This window comes from Mauremys mutica, chromosome 12 (assembly GCF_020497125.1).
Source record: "Mauremys mutica isolate MM-2020 ecotype Southern chromosome 12, ASM2049712v1, whole genome shotgun sequence".
NCBI classification, from domain to species: domain Eukaryota; kingdom Metazoa; phylum Chordata; order Testudines; family Geoemydidae; genus Mauremys; species Mauremys mutica.
In genome coordinates this window covers 42,543,391-42,565,793 of record NC_059083.1, presented here as the reverse complement: position 1 = coordinate 42,565,793, position 22,403 = coordinate 42,543,391, and the positions used below count along the sequence as shown (strand labels likewise).

Genomic DNA, 22,403 nt, shown 5'->3' with positions numbered 1-22,403 from the left:
GGGTCCTGAGGTAGGTGACTTGCACACCTCTCCCCTTATGAAGTTTGAAAGTCCCAGCTGTGATCTCCTCGGGTCTCAGTTTCCCCTCCGCAAAATGAAGATAATGATCCACCCTTTGTCTGGCTCATCTATTGACAGGGAAAGCCCTTTGGGGGCAGGGACTGTCTCTCTCTAGATTCACAGAGGAACTTAGAGAGGACCTTAGTTATGCCACAGACTCCCTGTTAGGGTTTCAAAGGGTCCTGAGGTAGGTGACTTGCACACCTCTCCCCTGCTGGGACTCACAAAGCCTGTGTTATGTATCTGTGCTCCCTATACAGTGAGTGAGTGAGGAGAGATGGTGCCTCTGGATGTGATTCACAACCAGGGCTGGATTAACCTTAGTGGGCCTGGCATCAAACATCAGCTAGGAGGACGGGATTCCCCCACACTAAAGTGGAAGTTCAGCTCTAGGCACCAATGTGGGAGGGGAGCTCAGAGCACACTGACCAGCCTGGGCCCTGCAGGACAGTGAGACAGCAGAATGCCCATCAGCTCCTGGCCCTTGCATCACTCTGGGGCTTAGATGTTTGGATGCCTGGTGAGAATATGCAATGTGCTTGCTCTGAAGCAAAGACATAGACGTAGAGGGAAATTTCACTGCAAAAATTTAGGCACCAAGCAAGCTCAGGGGTCTGCATGGTTTGGTGGCAGCTGAGCGGGGTTTGGTTTTGTGACTCCTAGCGCTCAGTCCCTGTGGTAATGGTACAGGGACTGGCAGATAAATACCACTGACAGCACAAAGGGGCCCTTATTTCAGTTGGAGATTCCAGATGCTGCTGTAATTAATACTCTTTTTCCCTCCTGCAGCAGCAGCAGCAGCAGCAGCAGGGCAAAGGTTACAAGAATTCCTTGTGCCAAACTCTCTGTCTCTGCTGGGGTTCCCCATCATCAATGCTCCAGTGTTCTCCATCTCTGCTTGAGCTGTTGCAGGGGCCCCAGTACCATGGTAGTCTGCTTGGAGGGGATCTGCAGTGCCAGATGGTCAACAGTGGCTGTGGTGAAATGATTGTCATGCCAGGCTGATTCCTCTGCCCCTTGTTCTCCTGACTGGGTAGAGTTTGTATTCAGTAAATGCTGGCATTGTTTGAGGTTCATGAATTTCCAGCAGTGAAGCATGATGGGAACTGAACAGATTTGTAAGACTTTCAGTCTGCATTTGGGTCGAGCTGTGAGGAGACAGGTTACTCCCAGTTTCTGGGTTTGTGGTGCACAGAGTAGCTTGAGTGGATGTACAGGGACAATTCTGACATTTCTGACATCTGTATCCACCAGTCCAGGGTGTAGATGGCTGTGCGTGTGGGAGCAGAGATTTCCTGTGAGAAAATGAGCTGGACAGACCTGAGGGGAGGTTTTGTGCTGCTGGGTCTGAGGAATTATCTCTGCGTTTGTCAAAGTCCCCAACACCGTGAGCCTGGTTCATCACCATGTCAGACGGTGTCTCTATCCCCTGCTATGGGGAGATTTTGGGAATCAGTGACTCTGGAAAGGGCCAAAGCATCATGGTGGAAGCCACCTGAATATGAGCATCCAGTGTGATAGTGTAGCTAAGAGGGTTAATATGATCCTATGGTAGCTAAACAGAGGAATATGAAGCAACGATAAGGAGGAGAACATCATTGCTTCTTAATGTGGCATTAGTTAGACCATTAGTGAATACTGTATCCAGTCCTGGTGTTGACACTGCAGAAAGGATGTTCACAAATTAGCACAGATTTAGAAAAAAACTACAAGAATGATTAGAGGACTAGATTCAGAATTTTTAAGGCCTTAATGGATTGTTGTTATCACCTAGTCTGATCTCCTGTGTAACACAAGCCATAAGAGATCCCTCAATTAATTCCTGTGTTTCTTTTAGGAAAAAAACCCTTCATTCTTGATATAAAAAATGTCCAGTGATGGAGAAACCATTAGAGCCCTGGGTAAGTTTTGCCAAATTGTCAGTTAGCCTCACTGTTAAAACTTTACAACTTAGGCCTGGTCTACACTAGTCTGTTATTTTGGAATTAGTTGAGTTAATTCGAAAAAAATAAAAAGATTCCATCTGCATGACTAAGCTGTTTTTTTCGATTTAAAGGGCTCTTTAATCTGGTTTCTACTCCACCTCGGCAAGTGGAGTAGCACTTAAATCAAGATCGCAATCCCGGGTTAAAGGTATTGTGAACACAATTTGACATTATTGGCCTCTGGGTGCTATCCTAGAATGCTCCCTTGTGACCACTCTGGACAACACTCTCAACTCCGATGCACTAGCCAGGTGGGCAGGAAAAGCCCTGGGAACTTTTGAATTTCATTTCCTGTTTGGTCACCATCAGCACAGATGACCATCAGCACAGTCCACCATTACAGGCAACCATGCAGAGTTTACCATCACAAGAGATCATGCAGTCCCGGATTCACAGACGAGCTCCAGCATGGTCCGAATGGGAGGTACAGGATCTCATTGCATGTTGGGAAGATGAGTCTGTTATGGCAGAACTATGTTCCAAAAAAAGGAACACAAATACCTACGCTAAAGTCTCCAGGGCCATGATGGAAAGAGGCTACTCCAGAGACACAAGCAGTGTCATACAAAAATCAAGGAGCTCAGGCAAGTGTACCAAAAAGCCAGGGAGGCGAATGGGCGCTCTGGGTCACAGCCCCATACATTCCGCTTCTGCCGTGAGCTGCATGCAATTATGGGGGGTGACGCCACCACTACCCCACCACTGTCCGTGGACACCTGGAAGGGGGGAGTTGCACGGAGTGAGGAGGAAGAGTCATTGGAGGACAAAGAGGAGGAGGAGGAGGAGGACAGTGCACAGGCAGCAAGTGGGGAATCCATTTCCCCCCCTAGCCAGGAACTATCCTTAACGCTGAAGCTAATAGCCTCACCCGACTCCCAGGGCGGGCTTCCGGACCATTACCCTGGAGAAGGTACTTCTGGTGAGTGAGAGCCTGATCGGAGCCACGTGGTGGGGGGCAGAGGAGAGAGAAATACAGCTGTGCTGGGCTGTTCACATTTAGTTTAAAGGGCTCATCCCTGCTCAGAGCCTCATCGGAGCCACGTGGTGGGTGGGGGGCAGGGAGGTGTTGTATGAAGCAATCATCCCAGAGAGCCTGCAGGCCCTCCTTTTATATGGCAAACCCACCAGGCATTGCTTGCTATGGGAAAGGGGGCCAAGCAGTTTGAAAGCATTGAAATGAATGTAGAAGAAGCAGAACCCCGCATGCCCCTAGGCTGCCTGCAAGCTGAATTCTGTTGCCCGGCCGTGTGTGATGGCTTACTCACACCAAAGTGTCCCCTTTGTTCTCTGAAATATATTTTTTAAAATACTACCCTCCCTTTTTCTCCCCCTGCAGGCGCAAATGTTTCAACATGGCCCCTATCTACTCCGTCCCAGAGGCTGGTCCAGATTAGAAGGCAGAAAAAACAAACTCAGGACGACATGTTTGCCGAGCTCATGCAGTCGTCCCGCACTGATAGGGCCCAGCTGAACGCGTGGAGACAAACAATTGCAGAGTCCCATAAAGCATTACAGGAACACGAAGAGAGGAGGGACGCACGCGATGAGAGCTTGCTATGGTCAAGCTCATTGAGGAGCAAACTGACATGCTCCGCTGTATGGTGGATCTAATGCGGGAAAGGCAGCAAGACCACAGACTGCTGCTGAAGCCCCCGTATAACCACCCTCTCTCCTCCCCAAGTTCCATAGACTCCTCGCCCAAGAACACGAGGGGGAGGCAACGGGGACCCACACACTCAACCCCAGAGGATCGCCCAAGCAGCAGAAATGCGAACTTTTGATTTGGTTTCTGGACTTGTCCTTTCCTCCTCCTCCACCCCCCTAATCCAATACTGCCCCCCATCCCCGGTCTACCTTCTGATTTCTCTCAATGTGTTGTGCAACAAATAATAAAGAACAGTTTTTAAATAATTTTGACTTTATTTCCTTTCATATATATAGGGGGCGGGTAACTTCAAGGGGAAAAAAAACAACTGTCCCACCATACCCGGGCCAGTCATGAAACTGGCTTTCAAAGCTTCTCTGATGTGCAGTGCGCCCTGCTGCACTCTTCTAATCTCCCTGTTGTCTGGCTGTGCAAAACTGGCCACCAGGTGAGTTGCCTCAACCTCCCACCCCGCCATAAACGTCTCCCCCTTACTCTCACAGATATTGAGGAGCACAGAACAAGCAGCGATTACAATTGGAATATTGGTTGTGCTGAGATCTAACCAAGTCAGTAAACTGCGCCAGCCCGCTTTTAAACGTCCAAATGCACATTCTACCACCATTCTGCACTTGCTCGGCCTATAGTTGAACAGCTCCTGACTACTGTCCAGGGTGCCTGTGTATGGCTTCATGAGCCATGGCATTAAGGGGTAGGCTGGGTCCCCAAGGATAACTATAGGCATTTCAACATCCCCAACAGTAATTTTCTGGGCTGGGAAGTAAGTCCCTTCCTACAGCTGTTCAAACAGACCAGAGTTCCTGAAGATGCGAGCATCATGCACCTTTCCCTTCCATCCCACGTTGATGTCGGTGAAACGTCCCTTGTGATCCACCAGTGCTTGCAGCACCATGGAAAAGTACCCCTTGCGGTTTATGTACTGGCCGCTCCGGTGTGCCAGGGCCAAGATAGGAATATGCGTTCTGTCTATTGCCCTGCCACGGTTAGGGAACCCCAGCACATTAAAGCCATCCGCAATGATCTGCAAATGTCCCAAAGTCACTACCCTTGATAGCAGCTGGTCAATGATTGCACTGGCTACTTGCAGCACAGCAGCCCCTAAAGTAGATTTGCCCACTCCAAACTGATTCCCGACTGACAGGTAGCTGTCTGGCATTGCAAGCTTCCACAGTGCTATGGCCACTTGCTTCTCAACTGTGAGGGTTGCTCTCATTTTGGTGTCTTTGCGCTTCAGGGCAATGGACAGCAAGTCACGAAGTTCCATGAAAGTGGCCCTATGCATATGAAAGTTTCGCAGCCACTGGGAATCATCCCAGACCTGCAACACTCTGCAGTCCCACCAGGCTATGCTTGTTTTCTGGCCCCAGAATTGGTGTTCCACGGCCACCATGATCTCCCAAGCACCACATGCCGTGCTTCTAAGAACATCTGTGTCCATGTCCTCATCAGTATAGCAATTGCGCTGTCATCGCTTCCTCGCCTGATTTTGCAGGTATTGCAAATACTGCTGGATAATGTGTGAGGTATTTACAATGGTCAAAACTGCAGCGGAGATCTGAGTGGGCTCCATGCTTGCCGTGCTATGGTGCCTGCACAGGTAATCCTGGAAAAAGGGCGCGACAAGATGGCTGATAAAAGGCGGTAAATGGTTGTCTTCTGTAACTTTTACGGAGTCAAAAAGCTCGCTAGAGCTGCAAGAGAGGGAGAGCAGAGTTTGTGGCAGAAGCGTGAGCAGAGTTTGCGGCGGAAGCTGTGCAGCTCAGTTCACGATGGCCGAAAAATAGCAGGGAATTGTTGCCGTCTGTAGCTTCCACGGGAGCCCAGAACCGATAACATGGAAAAAACGGCGGAAGCTGTGTGGCTTAGTTCATGATGGCCAAAAATGGTGGGGAATTGTTGCCTTCTGTAGCTTGCATGCAAGCCCAGGACAGACGACATGGAAAAATTAGCTAGTGATGCAAGAGCAGGAGAGCAGAGTTTGCTGCTTGGTTCACAATAGCCGAAAAAAGGCTGGAAATGGTTAGATAAAAGAGTAGATAGAAAGATGAGGGGACATGCGAGGTGGATTCATAGTACCAGGAGACAGGCGGTGCACCGTACTGCACTGTCTGCTGGCAGTATGGCATCTGTCATAGCTTTCACGGAGGGAGGAGTGAATGATGGCACACACCCAGAAACACCCACGAGAAGGTTTTTGCCCCATCATGCTCTGGGAGCTTAACCCACAATTCCAATGGGCGGTGGGGACTGAGGGAACTGTGAGATAGCTACCATAGTGCACTACTCCGACATTTGATGCTACCTTGGTACTGTGGATGCACTCTGTCGAATTCACACGCTTTAGCGGGGACACACAACACCAAATGTATAAAATTGCTTCCGAAAATTCGAATAGAATAAGTTTGAATTAATTTTGTACTGTAGACATACCCTTATTTTATATTTAAATGTCTCTAGCTTCAACTTTCAGCCACTGGATCTTGTTACACATTTGTCTGCTGGACTGAAGAGCCATCTTATGTTTAATTTCTGTTCTGTATGTGAGACTTATAGACTGTTATCAAATCACCCCTTAGTATTCTTTCATAAAGAATAAAGAAAGGTTGATCTCCTTTATAGGACCTGTCCTCCAATCCTTTTATAATTCTTGTGGCTCTTCTCTGAGGCCTTTCTAATTTTTCAACATCCTTCTTTAATTGTGAGCACCAGAACTGGACACAGTATTCCAGCAGCAGTTTCACAATTGTTAAATACAGAAGTAATATCACCTCTCTATTCCTAGTTAGAAGTGCCCTGGATATGCATCCAAGGATGTCAATAGTCACTTTTCTCACAGCAGTGCACTGGGAACTTTTGTTCAGTTCATTATCCACTGTGACCCCCAAGATTTATTTTAGAGTTGCTGCTTCCCAGGACAGAGTTCCTATCTGTGTGGCCAGCATTCTTTGTTCTTGTGTGAAATTTTACATTGGGCAATACTGAAAGCATTGCCCACAGCATAGCAAGCGATCCAGGTTGCTCTGTGTCAGTGACCTCCCCCTTCATTATTTACCACTCCCCCAATCTGTATGTCATTGTAATGGGTTCCCACTCACCGCTAGATGCACCTCCTTGCATCTTGGTCAGGGAATGTACCTTTCCTGGCATCAGGTGCCTTCTTGCTGCTTACTGCTTACTTTGCTCTCAATTACTCCTGGCCCTCCCTCTCTCAGGTGATGATGCCAGGTAACCCAATTGATCTCTCAGGCCCTCGTTATCTCTATCAGGGCTGGGTATGGGGTGCACACCCCATGACAGTCTTTTGTAAACTTCATCACTACTGACTTTATGTTTTTTAGAAGGTCATTGATAAAAATGTTATATGGAGTAGGGCCAACAACTGATCCCTGCAGGAGCCCCACCTGAAACACACACCCCTTGTTTACAATTACATTTTTAGACCTATCAGATTTAGTCAGTTTTTTAAACCCCTTTAATGTGTGCCATGTTAGTTTTGTATCATTCTAGTTTTGTGGTGCTAAACCCTAGTGCTAGTCCATTGTGACCCAGGTGTGACCCATCAATCCCCTCAATGCCAGTCGGCAGAGGGCACACCATAGCCTAAATCACATCAGGCCTAATGCACTCATTGCCCCAGCTCACTGTCATAATCTGTATCTAAAAGGGGTCAAATAAGGGAAGGGTTCCCAAACCATGGGCTCTGTCCATGACATAGTCCCAGGTGGTCTGCTATGGGTCGAGTTTTGTGGGGACAACCCCAAACTTTATACATTGGTAGAGTGGTTGCTGGTGAAGCAGAGCTGCCAGCTGATGGGCAGAGGGTGAGGAGAAGGGACCTACCTCATGAGACGGCGGCTGGAGGAAGCTGGACGGTTCACGTCCATTCCCACCCTGAGGTTCAATACCCTGCGATCCCTGGCTGTCCGGCCCCCTGTAGTATTGTCCCTAACTCAGGATTGGTGATGGGTGATTGAGTCCATTAAGGTAACAGCCAGTTCTGGCTTGAGCATCTGCCTCTGCCCAGCAACAGGACTGGCCTTAGGGAAAATGGTGACTGGGTGGGCTGGGGGGAGGGAAGCTTCCTGTAGCTGTGGGGGAGGTTCCCAGAGGTGGGTCTAACTCGGCTCCAGTTGAAGAAGAAGTCCCGTCCCTCCTCAATCTGGACAGGACTAGCAGGTGGATCATGGTACATGGTAGAAGCCCCTGGCTAGGATTCCATCAATCCTGCCCATCCCTAGCTCTGACCCCAGCACTTGGGGGCTTGGGCTGGCTGTGTGTGTGTGTGCGGGGGGGGTTATGGTGCCCTCCCTGATCGTGGTGTCCTGGGTGTTCTCCCATTATGACCATCCCTAAGGCCAACCCTGCCTGGCACTGGGAGCCCCCAAATCCTTCCCTTGTTCCTGGGCAGGGGATGCCTGAGATACGTGCCAGGTGCTGGGTGGGTGACTGGGGCAGAGCTGCCAGATGACCACCTGAAGACACTCAGCAGGCTTCTGAGCCATAGCATAACAGTGGGGGCTGGCTGTGACAGCTTCTTGGCCCCTTTGCCCTCTCACTGGCCCTGGCCCCTGCAGAGACGAGGGGTCATGCATGTCCCACGGGGCCCCTCACTCTGATGAACGCATGTTAATAGTGGGTCTCAGTGCCTATTACGGGTGCACTAGTGGGTCTCATGGAAAAATGTTTGGGAACCCCTGATGTAACTTATCATAGGTGAACTGGCAACAAGCTGGTAATCCTTGCTCCAGATCGGTGCATCATGGGATCTTGTATGATTTATAGCCCAGTCCCTGTTGGGTGGGGTTGGGGAGAGGATGGAGCTTCTCTGGGATTTTTTGTTCAGACACTGGGTCTGGAAGGAGTAACAGCAATAACATTAATGAATAAGTTCAACACCTGTTTCCTTGCCCACTCCTCCCAGCAGGATTTCCAGTTTCCAAACCAAACATCCTCTCCCAGCTGGAACAAGGGGAGGAGCTGTGGGTCCCTGATCTCCAGGGCCACGAGGAAAGGGAGAGCCCAAGCAATGCCCACACAGGTAATGAAACATCTGAGTTAGAAACTAATTGTTAAACCCTTGTGGTTGATGCCTCTTATGCATTTTCATCAAGCCTGTCTGACCCTTCAGCCCCTGCCTTGATCTATACGCAGAGGATGTGGAGGAAGAATGGGTCCCCTCCTCTCACTCCTTTGGAGAAGGGTATTGAGGGTAGAAAGATACAGTTCCTGATATTTCAATCTCCCCAGCAGTTATATGGGTTTGTTCCTCCCTTTCCTGTTTCCCATTCTGAGGTTCCCTGCCCTGGCACAGGGACTGACTCCTGTCTGGATTCTTTCTCTATCTCTGCAGGTGATGGGACAGTGAATGAGATCGAGGAGGAGAATCCTCAGGAGGAAGGTCCTGAGCGAGTGGAACTGCAGGGGACGGTATCGGGAAGAGGTGAAGGAGATGTTTCCCAGAGTCCTGAGGAGAGAAAGGCCTGTGAGAGTCAGAGCAGCACAGAGAAGCATCAGGGAAACCACTCAGAAAGGAGATGGAGTAAATCCACTCACAGAGGCAGAGGAGTCCAGAAATTCAAAGAAACTATTCAACAGAGAATCCCCATTAGAGAGAGACCCTACAAGTGCAGTTACTGTGGGAAAAGCTTCCAGTACAGATCAGAACTTCTAGCACATCAGATATTCCACACAGGAGAGAAACCCTATGAATGTCCTCACTGTGGAAAAAGTTTCAGTCAGAGCTCAGCCCTTATTCAACATCAGAGAATCCACACAGGAGAGAAACCCTACAAATGTAATGAGTGCAGGAAAAGCTTCCGTTTGGGCTCAGACCTTCTAGCACATCAGAGAATCCATACAGGAGAAAAACCCTATGAATGCCCTGACTGTGGAAAAAGCTTTCGACGGTGCTCAACCCTTGTTTCCCATAAGAGAATCCACACAGGAGAGAAACCCTACAAATGTAATGAGTGCGGGAAAAGCTTCCGTTTGGGCCCAGACCTTTTAGCACATCAGAGGATCCATACAGGAGAGAAACCCTATGAATGCCCTGACTGTGAAAAAAGCTATCGACAGCACTCAGCCCTTGTTTGCCATCAGAGAACCCACACGGGAGAGAAACCCTTTAAATGCCCCCAATGTGAGAAAAGATTCACTAGGAAGTCACACCTTAATCAACATCAGAGAACCCACACGGGAGAGAAGCCCTACGAATGCCCTGACTGCCAGAAAAGCTTCAGTCAGAGCTCAAGCCTTATTCAACATCAGAGAATCCACACAGGAGAGAAACCCTATAAGTGCCATGACTGTGGGAAAGACTTCTGTGACAGATCAAGCCTCCGCAGACACCAGAGGATCCACACAGGAGAGAAACCCTATAAGTGCCATGACTGTGAGAAAAGGTTCAGTCGGAACTCAAGGCTTATTGGACATCAGAGAACCCACACAGAAAAGAAACCAAATAAGTGCCATGAGAGTGGGAAAGGCTATTATGATAGCTCAAGCCTCAGCAGACACCAGAGAATCCACACATGACACAAACCCTAGAAATGTCTTGGCTGAGGATGGGCTATGTCAGTAAAACCTTTGCCGATTCCCACATATCTAAGCAGGTCAGGCCAGGCTGAAGTGGCCCTGTAATGAGGACATGTCATTGTACTTAAAGCAGAGAGTAGAATCACTTTTCTGGAACAGAGCTGGCACAGCAAGAGGCTGGCCTGAGATAATCAAATCCCATCGCAACATGGGACTCTTATTACTTCTGGAGAAGCTCTCAACATCCTCTATTCAGGTCCTACATTTAAATTTTGAGTTCTACACCTAGGACCCTATTTTTATCATATACTGGGACTTCTAATTTCTTCTTGATAGTGTTTTAGGCTGGGATCCACTAGAGGACTTGGGCGCTGGGACACTGAACATTCCAACACATACATTTTAGGCACCTAGAAGATCACAGGAACAAAACTGAGATCCATAAACCCAAATCAAGTGACTAGGCTCTCAGTACAATCAATTGGGTGAGATGGGCATCTTAGAACTGGATTCACAATAGAATCAGAATAATAGAATATCAGGGTTGGAAGGGACCTCAGGAGGTCATCTAGTCCAAACGCCTGCTCAAAGCAGGACCAATCCCCAGACAGATTTTTGCCCCAGATCCCTAAATGGCCCCCTCAAGTGGGTGGGAAGCCACTTTATCTAGCCAACAAGAGATGCCAACAAGGGGTATGTCCTAAACCCTGCCCCTCTGACAGAGATAGGCACCTATCTCTGTTTGTGCTTTATGAACTAGTGAAATTAGACACTTCCCTGCCAGTGAAACCCATCCCAGTATGCTTGTTCAGAGGCCAGCTAACTTCCCACAAAACACTGGGGGTGGGGGTGGTAGAAACTCACTCATAACCTTTAACCCCGTGGTTGGGGTACTCGCACACAATGTGGGACGGCCCCAGTTCAAGTCCCTCTTCCACTTGATGAAGCAAAGTGATATGAACAGGGTCATCTGCCTTTCAGGACAGTGCCCTAACCAGTAAGGGTATGTCTACAGAGCAGCTAGCCACCCCCAGCTGGCCTGTGCTAGCTGACTTGGGCATGCTGGGCTGTTTCATTGCTGTGTAGATATCCAGGTTTGGGCTAGACCCTGAGCTCTGGGACCCTCCCACCTCACAGAATCCTAGAGTCCTTGCTCCAGCCTGATCCCAGAAATCTACATGCAAGGAAGGAGCCCCCCAGCCTGAGCCCCTCAAGCCCAAGGCAGCTGGCACGGCCAGTCACATTTTGTTGTTGTTGTATAGACATACCCTGAGCTAATGAATATTCTGATGTGGGACTGAGTCAGTCTCTCCCGGTGAAGCATTTCCCGTGTGTAAATATTTAAATAGTAACGTGGCCATAGAGAGCGAGAGAGTGACTGACTCTGCAGCCTGGGGGTTAGGGCATCTGCTGTTAAAGTGGGCTGACCTTGTGTTTAGTCCTCATATTCCAATGACTCTTTAAGTTTCCCTGAAGACTGTAGCCAGTATATGTACAGAGATGTGAAGTAAGGCAGTAATGCAGTAGACTACAGGTCTTAAACCTGTAAGACAGTAGCTGAGGCCTAAGGTCAAAGCCTTCACATAAGCAGCTAACCCATAAATAACTTTACATTATAAGATGTCACAAGCTAGAGTAATATTATAAGTAAGTGTTGCTAAATTGCTGATAGGTGACCACAAGCAGCCTGTTTATACCAGCTTCAGGTATTTTTAAGTTAGGAATATCAGCAGATGTTTACCAGAATCCCATGGTAACTAACAGACATATATGCTAATAAGTTTGAGGTAATGGATTTTGTGAGCTTTGGAAGAAGGGCACCCCAACACTGATAGGGTGAGGAAATACGGATTAGGAAAAGAGGTAGAAATCACTATTTAAAATGCATTGGTATGACCAGCATTAGCTAACCTTTGAGAAAAGGTGGAACTTGGCCTGTCCACTCCAGGGAGGTTTTCCTGGAACCTGTCAGGCCAAAGGACCACTTGTGGGTCCTCTAAGCTAGTTGGGGGCTTCCTAGCAAAAGATGGTGTGAGTATGCAAATGATCTCATGCCAGAGATTGTCACATTTTATATTGCCTCTATTTACTGTGCTAAGTGTAGTGCTTGTGACCGTAGTATTGCACTAACAAAGCTGTTACAAATTCAGAAGGTCTTTCCGAGGTGTCTGTGTCTCTGCCCTACCTGCAGGGGTCCTCACTATCAAAAGGACTGTGATATTGTTCCTAAGACAGAAGCAGAACTCAGTCAAATAAGAGTTGTTGCACTGGGAAATCTAAATAACCAATAAATCAGGCAACAAGACAGACTGCTAAGTCTTACCGAAGAAGAAGAAGACTGCACACCAAACAACAGAAGGAAGGATGAGAACTTCCACCTGCTTAAAAATTCAGAAAGGTTTAGGAAATCAATGCTTATTGCTAAAATTGCATGGGTAATCTCTGTGCTTGGAAGGAAGTCAGAATTTGGCCTTCAGAAGCCTACTTATTGTTGTCCTAGAACAATGAACACATAGGAGTTCAGATCTATTTCATAACACCAAAGTTTTGGGCTGGTTGGAGTTCTTAACTGGAAAATACCAAAGATGTATCTATCTAACAACTTCCATCAAGCTATGAAAAATATCCTAGTTTCAAATGATGCAAAAGAAAAGAATTGCAGTAGAACTAGTTTTAAAAAATAGCGCCAACAAGCAGTTTAAAATGGGGAAAATGAAATTCTAGGATTTGAATCTGACATCATTGTGGCTACAGCTGATTTGGTACTGATTAAAAGAGCATGCATTCACCTGTAATTGTCATTTATTGTTCACATGTTGTGTGTGTAGTGCTGAGCTACTTTGCTTGGCTTACTAAATTATTTGGCTTACTGATTAAAAGAGCTACTCTTCAAATCTTTGGTTTGATGAGGCCATAATTAAATCTCAGCTGTACTTACTGTGTTATCAGTGCTCTATGAAAATTCATCTTTTGATGGTTAATTTAGTTTTATTGTCATCTTTCAATTCAATTCCTAACCTGAAGTGCTGCTGACAATTGATCACTACCCATTGAGCCTGATGATCTAGCCAGCTTTCTATCCACTTTATAGTCCATTCATCCAGCCCATACTTCTTTAACTTGCCGGCAAGAATACTGTGGGAGACTGTATCAAAAGCTTTGCTAAAGTCAAGGCATAACACATCCACTGATTTCCCCTCATCCACAGACCCAGTTATCTCCTCATAGAAGGCAATTAGGTTAGTCAGGCATGACTTGCCCTTGGTGAATCCATGCTGACTGTTCCTGATCACTTTCCTCTCCTCTAAGTGCTTCACAATTGATTTCTTGGGGACCTGCTCCATGATTTTTCCAGGGACTGAGGTGAGGCTGACTGGCCTGTAGTTCCCCAGATCCTCCTCCTTCCCATTTTTAAAGATGGGCACTACAGTAGCCTTTTTCCAGTCATCCGGGACCTCTCCGATTGCCAGGAGTTTTCAAAGATAATGGCCAATGGCTCTGCAATCACATCTGCCAACTCCTTTAGCATCCTCAGATGCAGAGCATCTGGCCCCATGGATTTGTGCTCATCCAACTTTTCTAAATAGTCCCAAACCACTTCTTTCTCCTCAGAGGTCTGGTCACCTCCTCCTCTTGCTGTGCTGCCCAGTGCAGCAGTCTGGGAGCTGACCTTGTTTGTGAAGACAGAGGCAAAAAAATCATTGAGTGCATTAGCTTTTTCCACATCCTCTGTCACTAGGTTGCCTCCTTCATTCAGTAAGGGGCCCACATTTTCCTTGACTTTCTTCTTGTTGCTAACATACATGAAGAAACCCTTCTTGTTACTCTTAACATCTCTTGCTAGCTGCCACTCCAAGTGTGATTTGGCCCTCCTGATTTCACTCCTGTATGCCTGAGCAATATTTTTATACTCCTCCCTGGTCATTTGTCCAATCTTCCACTTCTTATAAGCTTCTTTTTTGTGTTTAAGATCAGCAAGGATTTCACTGTTAAGCCAAGCTGGTCACCTGCCATATTTACTATTCTTTCTACACATCAGTATGGTTTGTTCCTGCAACCTCAATAAGGATTCTTTAAAATACAGCCAGCTCTCCTGGACTCCTTTCACCTCATGTTATTCTCCCAGGGGATCCTGCCCATTAGTTCTCTGAGGGAATCAAAGTCTGCTTTTCTGAAGTCCAGGGTCTGTATTCTGCTGCTCTTCTTTCTTCTTTGTGTCAGGATCCTGAACTCGACCATCTCATGGTCACTGCCTCCCAGGTTCCCATCCACTTTTGCTTCCCCTACTAATTCTTCCCGGTTTGTGAGCAGCAGGTCAAGAAGAGCTCTGCCCCTAGCACTTGCACCAGGAAGTTGTCCCCTACACTTTCCAAAAACTTCCGGGATTGTCTGTGCGCCGCTGTATTGCTCTCCCAGCAGATATCTTACACTCAACCCCCCAGCTTTGCTGCCTTTGCATGTGTGAGTGAGAATTACCTGCCAAGGAGAGAAACATTCTTAGATCTCTCTCCCTTGGGATATTACACTCTGTGTGTGAGTAAGAAAAGCCATCTTCTAACTTCAGATTCTCACTTCAACTGTTATTTGTGTGGGCTGCAAACTTTAGAATACTTTTACATTAATGTTAATTATGTTGTGTGTGTCTAACTACAGAGTTGGCTAATGTGTTCCTACTTTACACTCCAGACTAGCCTCTTTCCAGTCTTGTGGTGGGAACTTCATTAGTTCCTATTTTACCTTTGCCTATTTTAAATAACAAAAGCAGGGTACTGTACTTTATGGTAGTTCTCTTTCTATATTTGAACATTACAGTATTTACCCATAGATGTAGGGTATTAGCTTTAATTTTTTTTAAAAAAGATGTAATAATGGCTTTGCTAGCTGTTCTGTAGTTGACATCCTTTCAGTTCTATTGCCTTAGCCAACCTACCTAGTTTCATCCAAATTCATTTTTAGTTTCAAAGTTTTAATATCAAGTTCTTCTAATCTAGTTACTTCACTGAGTTTATTCTTGGTTACCTAATACTATTTCTTTATAAGTTCATTTGTTTAACTATTTTAATAATACTTAGCTACTAGTTCATCTTACTTAGCACAAACAACCTGTTGATTCTACTAGTGAATACTTAAGTGAATATAATTGTGAAGAATGCTCACACGTTTTAAAATGTTGTACCCAGTTTTATACCATTAGTCCATTCAATATAGTTAACCTACTTTGTTTTAATTTACTTTATATTTTAGAACATCATGTTTAGTTAAGAGGTTGTTTTAAGCGTTGCTACTTTGTATTTTTTTTAGTTACCTTTTTTATCAGGTGTATCTCATTTGCATAAGCTTTGTTGATTTAATGGTTTACTGGTTTTTTCCTCATTGGTTAAGCAACTGATTACTTAAGTAACCCTTTCTCAATTTCAAATCCAAGTTCAACTGTTTATTTTGGAACATCCCTTAGTGTACAAGAAAAAGAATCCTTGGTAAATTTTTATGTGGTTACTTCCTGAATGCATTAATAACCATAATCAGTAATTCCATGTTTTCATTTCCTTTGCCTGAACCACTCAGATGAGAAGTAATTACTTAATTGCATCTAATTATTGTTTCTCCTAGTTATCAGTTTCGATAATTGTTTCAGTCTGTTGATAATTTTACTTGGAGTATTATCTGGTGTTCAACCCTTTTTTATTCCACACTCGTGTCATTCTGGGAAACCATCTGCATCCTTGCTTTAGGAATCTTTGTCTTGGGGCTTTGCACTTGAACATCTGTGAAAGCCAAGGGGAGAGCCTCACCGATGCCTGGCAGGGAGAGCGGGAGAGAATTTCCATGTTATGAAAAGCCATAGAGAGGGCATGTGAAGGGGAATGTGATGTGCTTCTAAACTGATGTCAGAGTATAGTGGTAGAAAATGAATGCCCTGTAACAAATGAAATGGATGCAGTGCGTTTGGGTAAAGATTTAGTTAATAATTACTGTTTTGTGGTGGAGTTGTACCTCAGCTATTTTTTTAAGCTGTATTGTACATGATGAAACTTCAGACCCATGGACCTATGGAGAAACGTGCCCAAAGTGCTGAGTGTCCACATGACTGTGCTTATGGGCTCACAAAAATGTGTAGTTGGAAATTGTTCTCTTTGTCTTGGTGGGTGGAATGGTGCAGGCAGGGCCTGCCTTTGGGGGAGCAAAAGGGGACTCCCTGTACCCTGTGTTCTCTACAGGCTGCAGAAGACGACTGGGTTGAGGTGCTGGCTGTGAACTTATCTCCAGAGTGTTCTCCAGCAGAGCTGTTTGCTTCTGCATGACGTCCAGAATCCTTTCCTTCTGTCCTTTTGTCCATGAGCTCCTTTGAGAGTAGGGGGGTAGGTGTAGTCTATAGGTCAGGAATAGATATAAGTTAAGGCAGTAAGGCATGGAGCCTAAAAAGCTGCAAAGCTTGTAAAACAGTAGCATAGAAAACTAATTGAGGTATTAGCCCCAAAAGCCTGAGCATAAGTAGTTAACCAGGAGTAACCCTAGATCATAAGATAGCACAAGATAGACTGCTGTGATGCCCAAACTCCTGAGAGGTGACACAAGATGCTAGTTTATACCAGTGGCGTAGCCAGGTGGCGGGAACAGGGAGAGCAATAAAAAAAAAGGCGCCACCCTCTGTGGCGCTTTTACTCACCTGGCGGCACTCCGGGTCTTCTGCGGCAGGCCCTTCACTCGCTCCGGCTGTCTTCGGCGGCACTGAAGGACCCACTGCCAAAATTCTGCCGAAGACCTGCGGAGCGAGTGAAGGTCCCGCTGCCGAAGTGCCGCTGAAGACCCAGAGCGCCACCAGGTGAATAAAATAAAAGCACCACAGCGAGTGGCACCTTTTTATTGATCGCTCCCCTTGGCGAGTAAAGAGGCGCCAAGAAATTGACAAGGTGCCACTTGTGCTCAGTGGGGGAGTGGCCGCTGCCCTACTCCCCCCCTAGCTATGCTACGGTTTATACATATCTGGGATATTTTAAGTTAGGAACATAAACCAATGTCCAACCACAAGACTGCCATGGTAACTAATGGATGAATATGCTAATGAACTGGAGGTAACCGGATTAGTGACCTATGAGAGAAGGGCACCCCTACATTAGTGGAATGAGGAAATACAGATCAGGAAAAGGGGATAAAACCCCTACTAGATATGCATTAGGTATAGTAGCATCAGCATAACACATTATAAAGGTTGTATCCTGGACTGTGTGCTTTGAGAGATCTAGCTCTTGGGAGATGCCAGTATGACAACTACTGAGGATGGTGAAAAGGAAGAAGATGATAAGAAAAATGACTAATCCTTGGGGTTTTTCTGAAAGGAATGGTCTGGATATATGGATGCTCAGATGTACATTCTGTATTATCCCTGTCTGCCTTGCTGGGTTGGAGTGTTTGTAACTTTGATAACTGTATTATTAAAACTTTTGTAAATTCCAAAGGCTTTTCCTGAGTGTGAGTGTTACAACTAAACAGTAATTCTAATAATACTGTGCCTGATCTCAGGACTAGACCCTACCAAACCTCCAAGTGTTAGTCAGGAATTCTTAAGCAATCAGTATAATTAATACACAATCTATGGATCAGGAAACACAGGAAAGTAACTGCATTTGCTCCTCTACAGGCTGACCTTGCATTGGAGCATGTTACCCTGAAGTAATAGAATCATAGACTATCAGGGTTGGAAGGGACCTCAGGAGGTCATAGCAGGACCAACCTCCAACTAAATCATCCCAGCCAGGGCTTTGTCAAGCCTGACCTTAAAAACCTCCACCACCGCCCTAGGTAAGCCATTCCAGTGCTTCACCACTGTCCTAGTGAAAAAGTTTTTCCCTCAAATGAGGCCCCAAGAGACAGAGTACAGTCTTATTCAAACCAGGGTAAACCAGGAGGATACACAGCACTGCTCTTCACCAAGATGGTACCATCACCCTCACCCCCAACAAGAGTGGCTCCGGCTTCAGGTGCAAGAGTGGCTCCGGCTTCAGGTGGCTGCCCCCACCTTGTGGCCCAGGTATGAAATCTCCGCCATCCTCACCTTGCACTTTTCAACTTTTATGGTCAGTCATGCATCCTAGTGGCGACCCAGCACCCTCTTCACCTGGGACACATGTTCCTCCCAGGTCTGGGTAAAGACACAGATATCGTCAATATACGCCAGAGCAAAGTCCTCCATCCCCCTTAGCAACTGATCCACCAGGTGCTGGAAGGTGGCAGGTGCCCCCTTGAGACCGAAAGGCAGGACCAGGAACTCGAAGAGCCTTATTGGTGTGGTGAAGGCAGACTCCACCCTGGCCTCCAGGTCCAAAGGCACCTGCCAGGAGCCTTTGGTTAGATCCATGATAGTGAGGTACTGGGCCCCCCCCAACTAGTCTAGGATCTCATCGGTCCTAGGCATGGGGTAGGCATTGGACACAGTGATAGCACTGAGCTTCCGATAGTCCACACAGAACTGGATCGACCTGTCCTTCTTGGGGACCAGCACCACAGGCGAGGCCCAGGGGCTGGCGGATGGCTGGATCACCCCTAAAGCCAGCATATCCCCAACCTCTCTCTCCAGGTCCTGGGCTGTTTTCCCAATGACCCTGAATGGGGAACACCTGATGGGAGGGTTGGTTCCCGTCTCCACCTGGTGGACAGCCAGGTTAGTGAGCCCAGGGCTGTTGGAAAACAGCTGCCAGTATGAATGCAGCACTTCTCTGATCTCTGCCTGCTGGGCAGGGGTTAGCTGGTCTGAGCGGGGAATTGATTCCAGCGAGGGGAGGAGTCCCACCAGGGGATCCTCTCTGTTCTCCTCTCACTGCCTACACAGCCAGCACCAACTCCTTCCTGTCCCAGTATGGTTTCATCATGTGGACATGATACACCTGGTGGCTGTGTACCCGGTTGGACAGTTTCACTACATAGTTCACCTCGTTTACCTGTCTGAGGTCTTTGAAGGGGCCATCCCAGGCAGCTTGCAGCTTGTTCTTCCTCACAGGGATGAGGAGCATCACCTGGTCCCTGGTAGCATAGGAGCAGACCTTTGCTTCCTCTGGGCCCTTGCTAGGTTTCCCCTAGCCAAGCCCATGATCTCCACAAGCTTTTTCTGGAAAGTCAGTACATACTCCACCACTGATTCCCCATTGGGAGAGGCCTTTCCCTCCCACTCGGCCCTCATCAAGTCCAGGGGTCCCCTCACCTCCTCCCATACAGCAACTCGAAAGGGGAGTACCCTGTGGATTCCTGGGGTACTTCCCTATATGTGAACAGCAGGTGGGGTAAATACTTGTCCCAGTCCTGCAGATGCTGGTCCATAAAGGTTTTCAGCATCCTCTTTAGGGGCCCATTGAACCTCTCCACCAGCCCATTGGACTGAGAGTGTTAGGCTGAGACCCAGGTGTGTCGGACCCCACACTTCTCCCACAAGCATTGGAGAAGGGTTGACATGAAGTTAGACCCTTGGTCTGTAAGGACCTCCTTGGGGAACCCCACTCTGCTGAAGATGGTCAGCAGTGCACCTGCCACGGTGTCTGCCTCGATAGAGGACAAGGCCACCACCTCGGAGTAGCGCATAGCGAAATCTACAACCACGAGAATGTATTTCTTCCCTGCCCGGGTCACCCTGTTGAGGGACCCCACTATATCCACGGCCACCTTCTGGAAAGGCTCCTTTATGATGCGCAAAGGTCTCAGCAGTGCTTTACCCTTGACCTGGGCCTTCCCCACCCTCTGGCAGGGGTCACAGGACCTGCAATACTGTCGGACAGCATCAAAGACCCCAGGCCAGTAAAAGTTCTGCAGCAGCCTTTGCCTGGTATGCCGGATGCCCTGATGCCCTGAAAGGGGGATATCGTGGGCCAAGTATAACAGTTTGCGGCGGTACCTCTCAGGAACCACCAACTGCCCAGGGCTGGCTCCAGGCACCAGCCGACCAAGCACGTGCTTGGAGCAGCACCTTGGGGCAGGACGGCGCTCGGGTTTTTTTTTTGGTTCATCGGGGCAGCGCTGGAGGGGTTTTTCTTTGTTTTGGCGGCGTGGCGCTCGGGGGGGGGCAAGGCTTTAGGCAGCACGGCACTCGGGGGGGGCTGGGGCATGGCACGGTGCTGGAGGGGAGAGTGGGGGCTTGGGGCAGAATGGCGCTCGGAGGGAGGTGAGGGTGCGGTGCAGCACATGGGGGGGCGGGGCCTTGGCATGGCGCTCTGAGAGGGGTGGGGCTTCAGGTGGCGTGGCGCTCAGGGGCGGGGCTTTGGGCAGCATGGTGCTCGGGGGCAGGGCTTCGGGTGGCCTGGTGCTCGGGGGAGCGGGGGCTTGGGGCAGTGCAGTGCTCAGGGGCGCGGCGCCTTGGCGCAGCATGGCGCTCTGAGGGGGGCGGGGTTTCAGGCAGCGTGGCACTCGGGGGGCAGGGGCTGGCACAGCGCTCGGAGCGGGGGCGGGGGCTTGGGGCAGTGCGGTGCTCGGAGGGGGGTGGGGGCGTAGCATGGCTCTCGGGGGGGTGGGGTCTTGGCGCGGAGCTCTGAGGGGGGCGGGGTTTCGGGCAGGGTGGCGCTCGGGAGCGGGGTTTCAGCGGCACGGCTCTCGCAGGGGGTGTGTGTGCGGCGGGGTGACGCTCTTCTTTTTTGCTTGGGGCAGCAAAAAAGTTAGAGCCAGTCCTGCTAGGGAAGGGTAAAAAGAGCTGGGGAGCTCCAGCCTGGCAACTGGGAACTGGGATTGTTTAGTCTGCAGAAGAGAAGAATGAGGGGGGATTTGATAGCTGCTTTCAACTACCTGAAAGGGGGTTCCAAAGAGGATGGATCTAGACTGTTCTCAGTGGTAGAAGATGACAGAACAAGGAGTAATGGTCTCAAGCTGCAGAGGGGGAGGTTTAGGTTGGATATTAGGAAAAACTTTTTCACTAGTAGGGTGGTGAAGCACTGGAATGGGTTACCTAGGGAGGTAGTGGAATCTCCTTCCTTAGAGGTTTTTAAGGTCAGGCTTGACAAAGCCCTGGCTGGGATGATTTAGTTGGGTTTGGTCCTGCTTTGAGCAGGGGGTTGGACTAGATGACCTCCTAAGGTCCCTTCCAACCCTGAGATTCTATGATTCTATGATTCTATGATTCTAACTCCCAAGCAGAGGCCTTGGTAAAGGCCTAAGCAGGTACTGTAGCTGGGAGATGCAGCCTGCGAATAGGCAGAAGCAGCTGGTCCAACCCCCTTGCCAATGATGAGTGGCCATTACAGACTGCAGTTTGCCCCAGAGAAAGGGGGCTAATGATGACTGGCAGTAACCACAGAGGCAAGGTGGGCATGGGGGAAGGAGTTCCCCTGGGAAGGGACACTCTGAGTGTGGGGGTACTGCTGGGGCAGAACCCTGAGGTAAAGGGCACTGGGGTCTGGGAGGGACATAGGGGGCCTGAGGCAGGCAAGCCACTGGCCAGAAGAGGGCACTCTGAGGCTGGAAAAGAGCAAATTCCCAGATGACCAGCAGGAGGAGCTGCAACAGTGAGTCTTCTCTCTGTTACATTGTGCATCGCCACAGTACGCGCCTTCTGTCAGCAGTGCACAGCCTCACTAGCAGTGCTTGCATCAATGCAGAGAGCAATGCACTGTGGATAGCCATTCTATTGTGTAACTCAGTGGTGCAGGGTGTTTTGGGAAGGGTTCACAATGCCACATGGGGGCAAAACATTTGTGCAGGGGTGACTGGGAACATGGCATACCTCCCATCTCTGTGAGATGCATGGATCTCATGTAGCTCTGCACTCTTGTGCCTGATCCTGCACTATTTTCAGAGCTGCCAGAGGAGCCGCCCTGTGGAATGTGACAATTCCTTTTGCACTAGCCTTTCTGGAAGGCATGGAACGAAACAATTCCCAGTTGCTTTTGGCAGTCTTGGAGCAGCTGAACACAGTGGAGCGCCAGTTCTGGGCCCAAGAAACAAGCACTGAGTGGTGGGATTGCATCGTCATGCAGGTATGGGATGACCACCAGTGGCTGCAGAACTTTCAGATGCATAAGGCCACTTTCCTGGAACTATGTGCGGAGCTCGCCCCAGCCCTCCAGTGCAGCAACACCAAAATGGCAGGTGCCCTGATGATGGAGAAGTGAGTGGCAATCACTGAGTGGAAGTTTGTCATGCTAGACTGTAGGCATTGCTGTGATCCAAGTACGCAGGGCCATTAA

At 48.4% G+C, this 22,403-nt stretch overlaps 2 protein-coding genes across 3 annotated transcripts in view; both read left to right on the top strand.

Moving 5' to 3' along the window:
* Positions 1–3,937, top strand: part of LOC123345079 (zinc finger protein 75D-like) — a 28,547-nt gene extending 24,610 nt beyond the window's left edge. For both annotated transcript variants that reach the window (XM_044981727.1, XM_044981726.1), the window contains exon 3: positions 3,382–3,937. In XM_044981727.1, the coding sequence (XP_044837662.1) occupies positions 3,382–3,656 (275 nt within the window). In that variant the 3' untranslated portion in view covers positions 3,657–3,937. The remainder of the gene's footprint in view (positions 1–3,381) is intronic.
* A 2,992-nt stretch (positions 3,938–6,929) lies between these two features.
* Positions 6,930–13,394, top strand: LOC123346800 (zinc finger protein 501-like). The gene is made up of 3 exons (XM_044984258.1): positions 6,930–6,936; positions 8,600–8,749; positions 9,062–13,394. Exons 1-3 carry the CDS (start codon positions 6,930–6,932, stop codon positions 10,243–10,245), a joined length of 1,341 nt encoding a protein of 446 aa, XP_044840193.1. The 3' UTR covers positions 10,246–13,394.
* Positions 13,395–22,403: the final 9,009 nt, after the last annotated feature.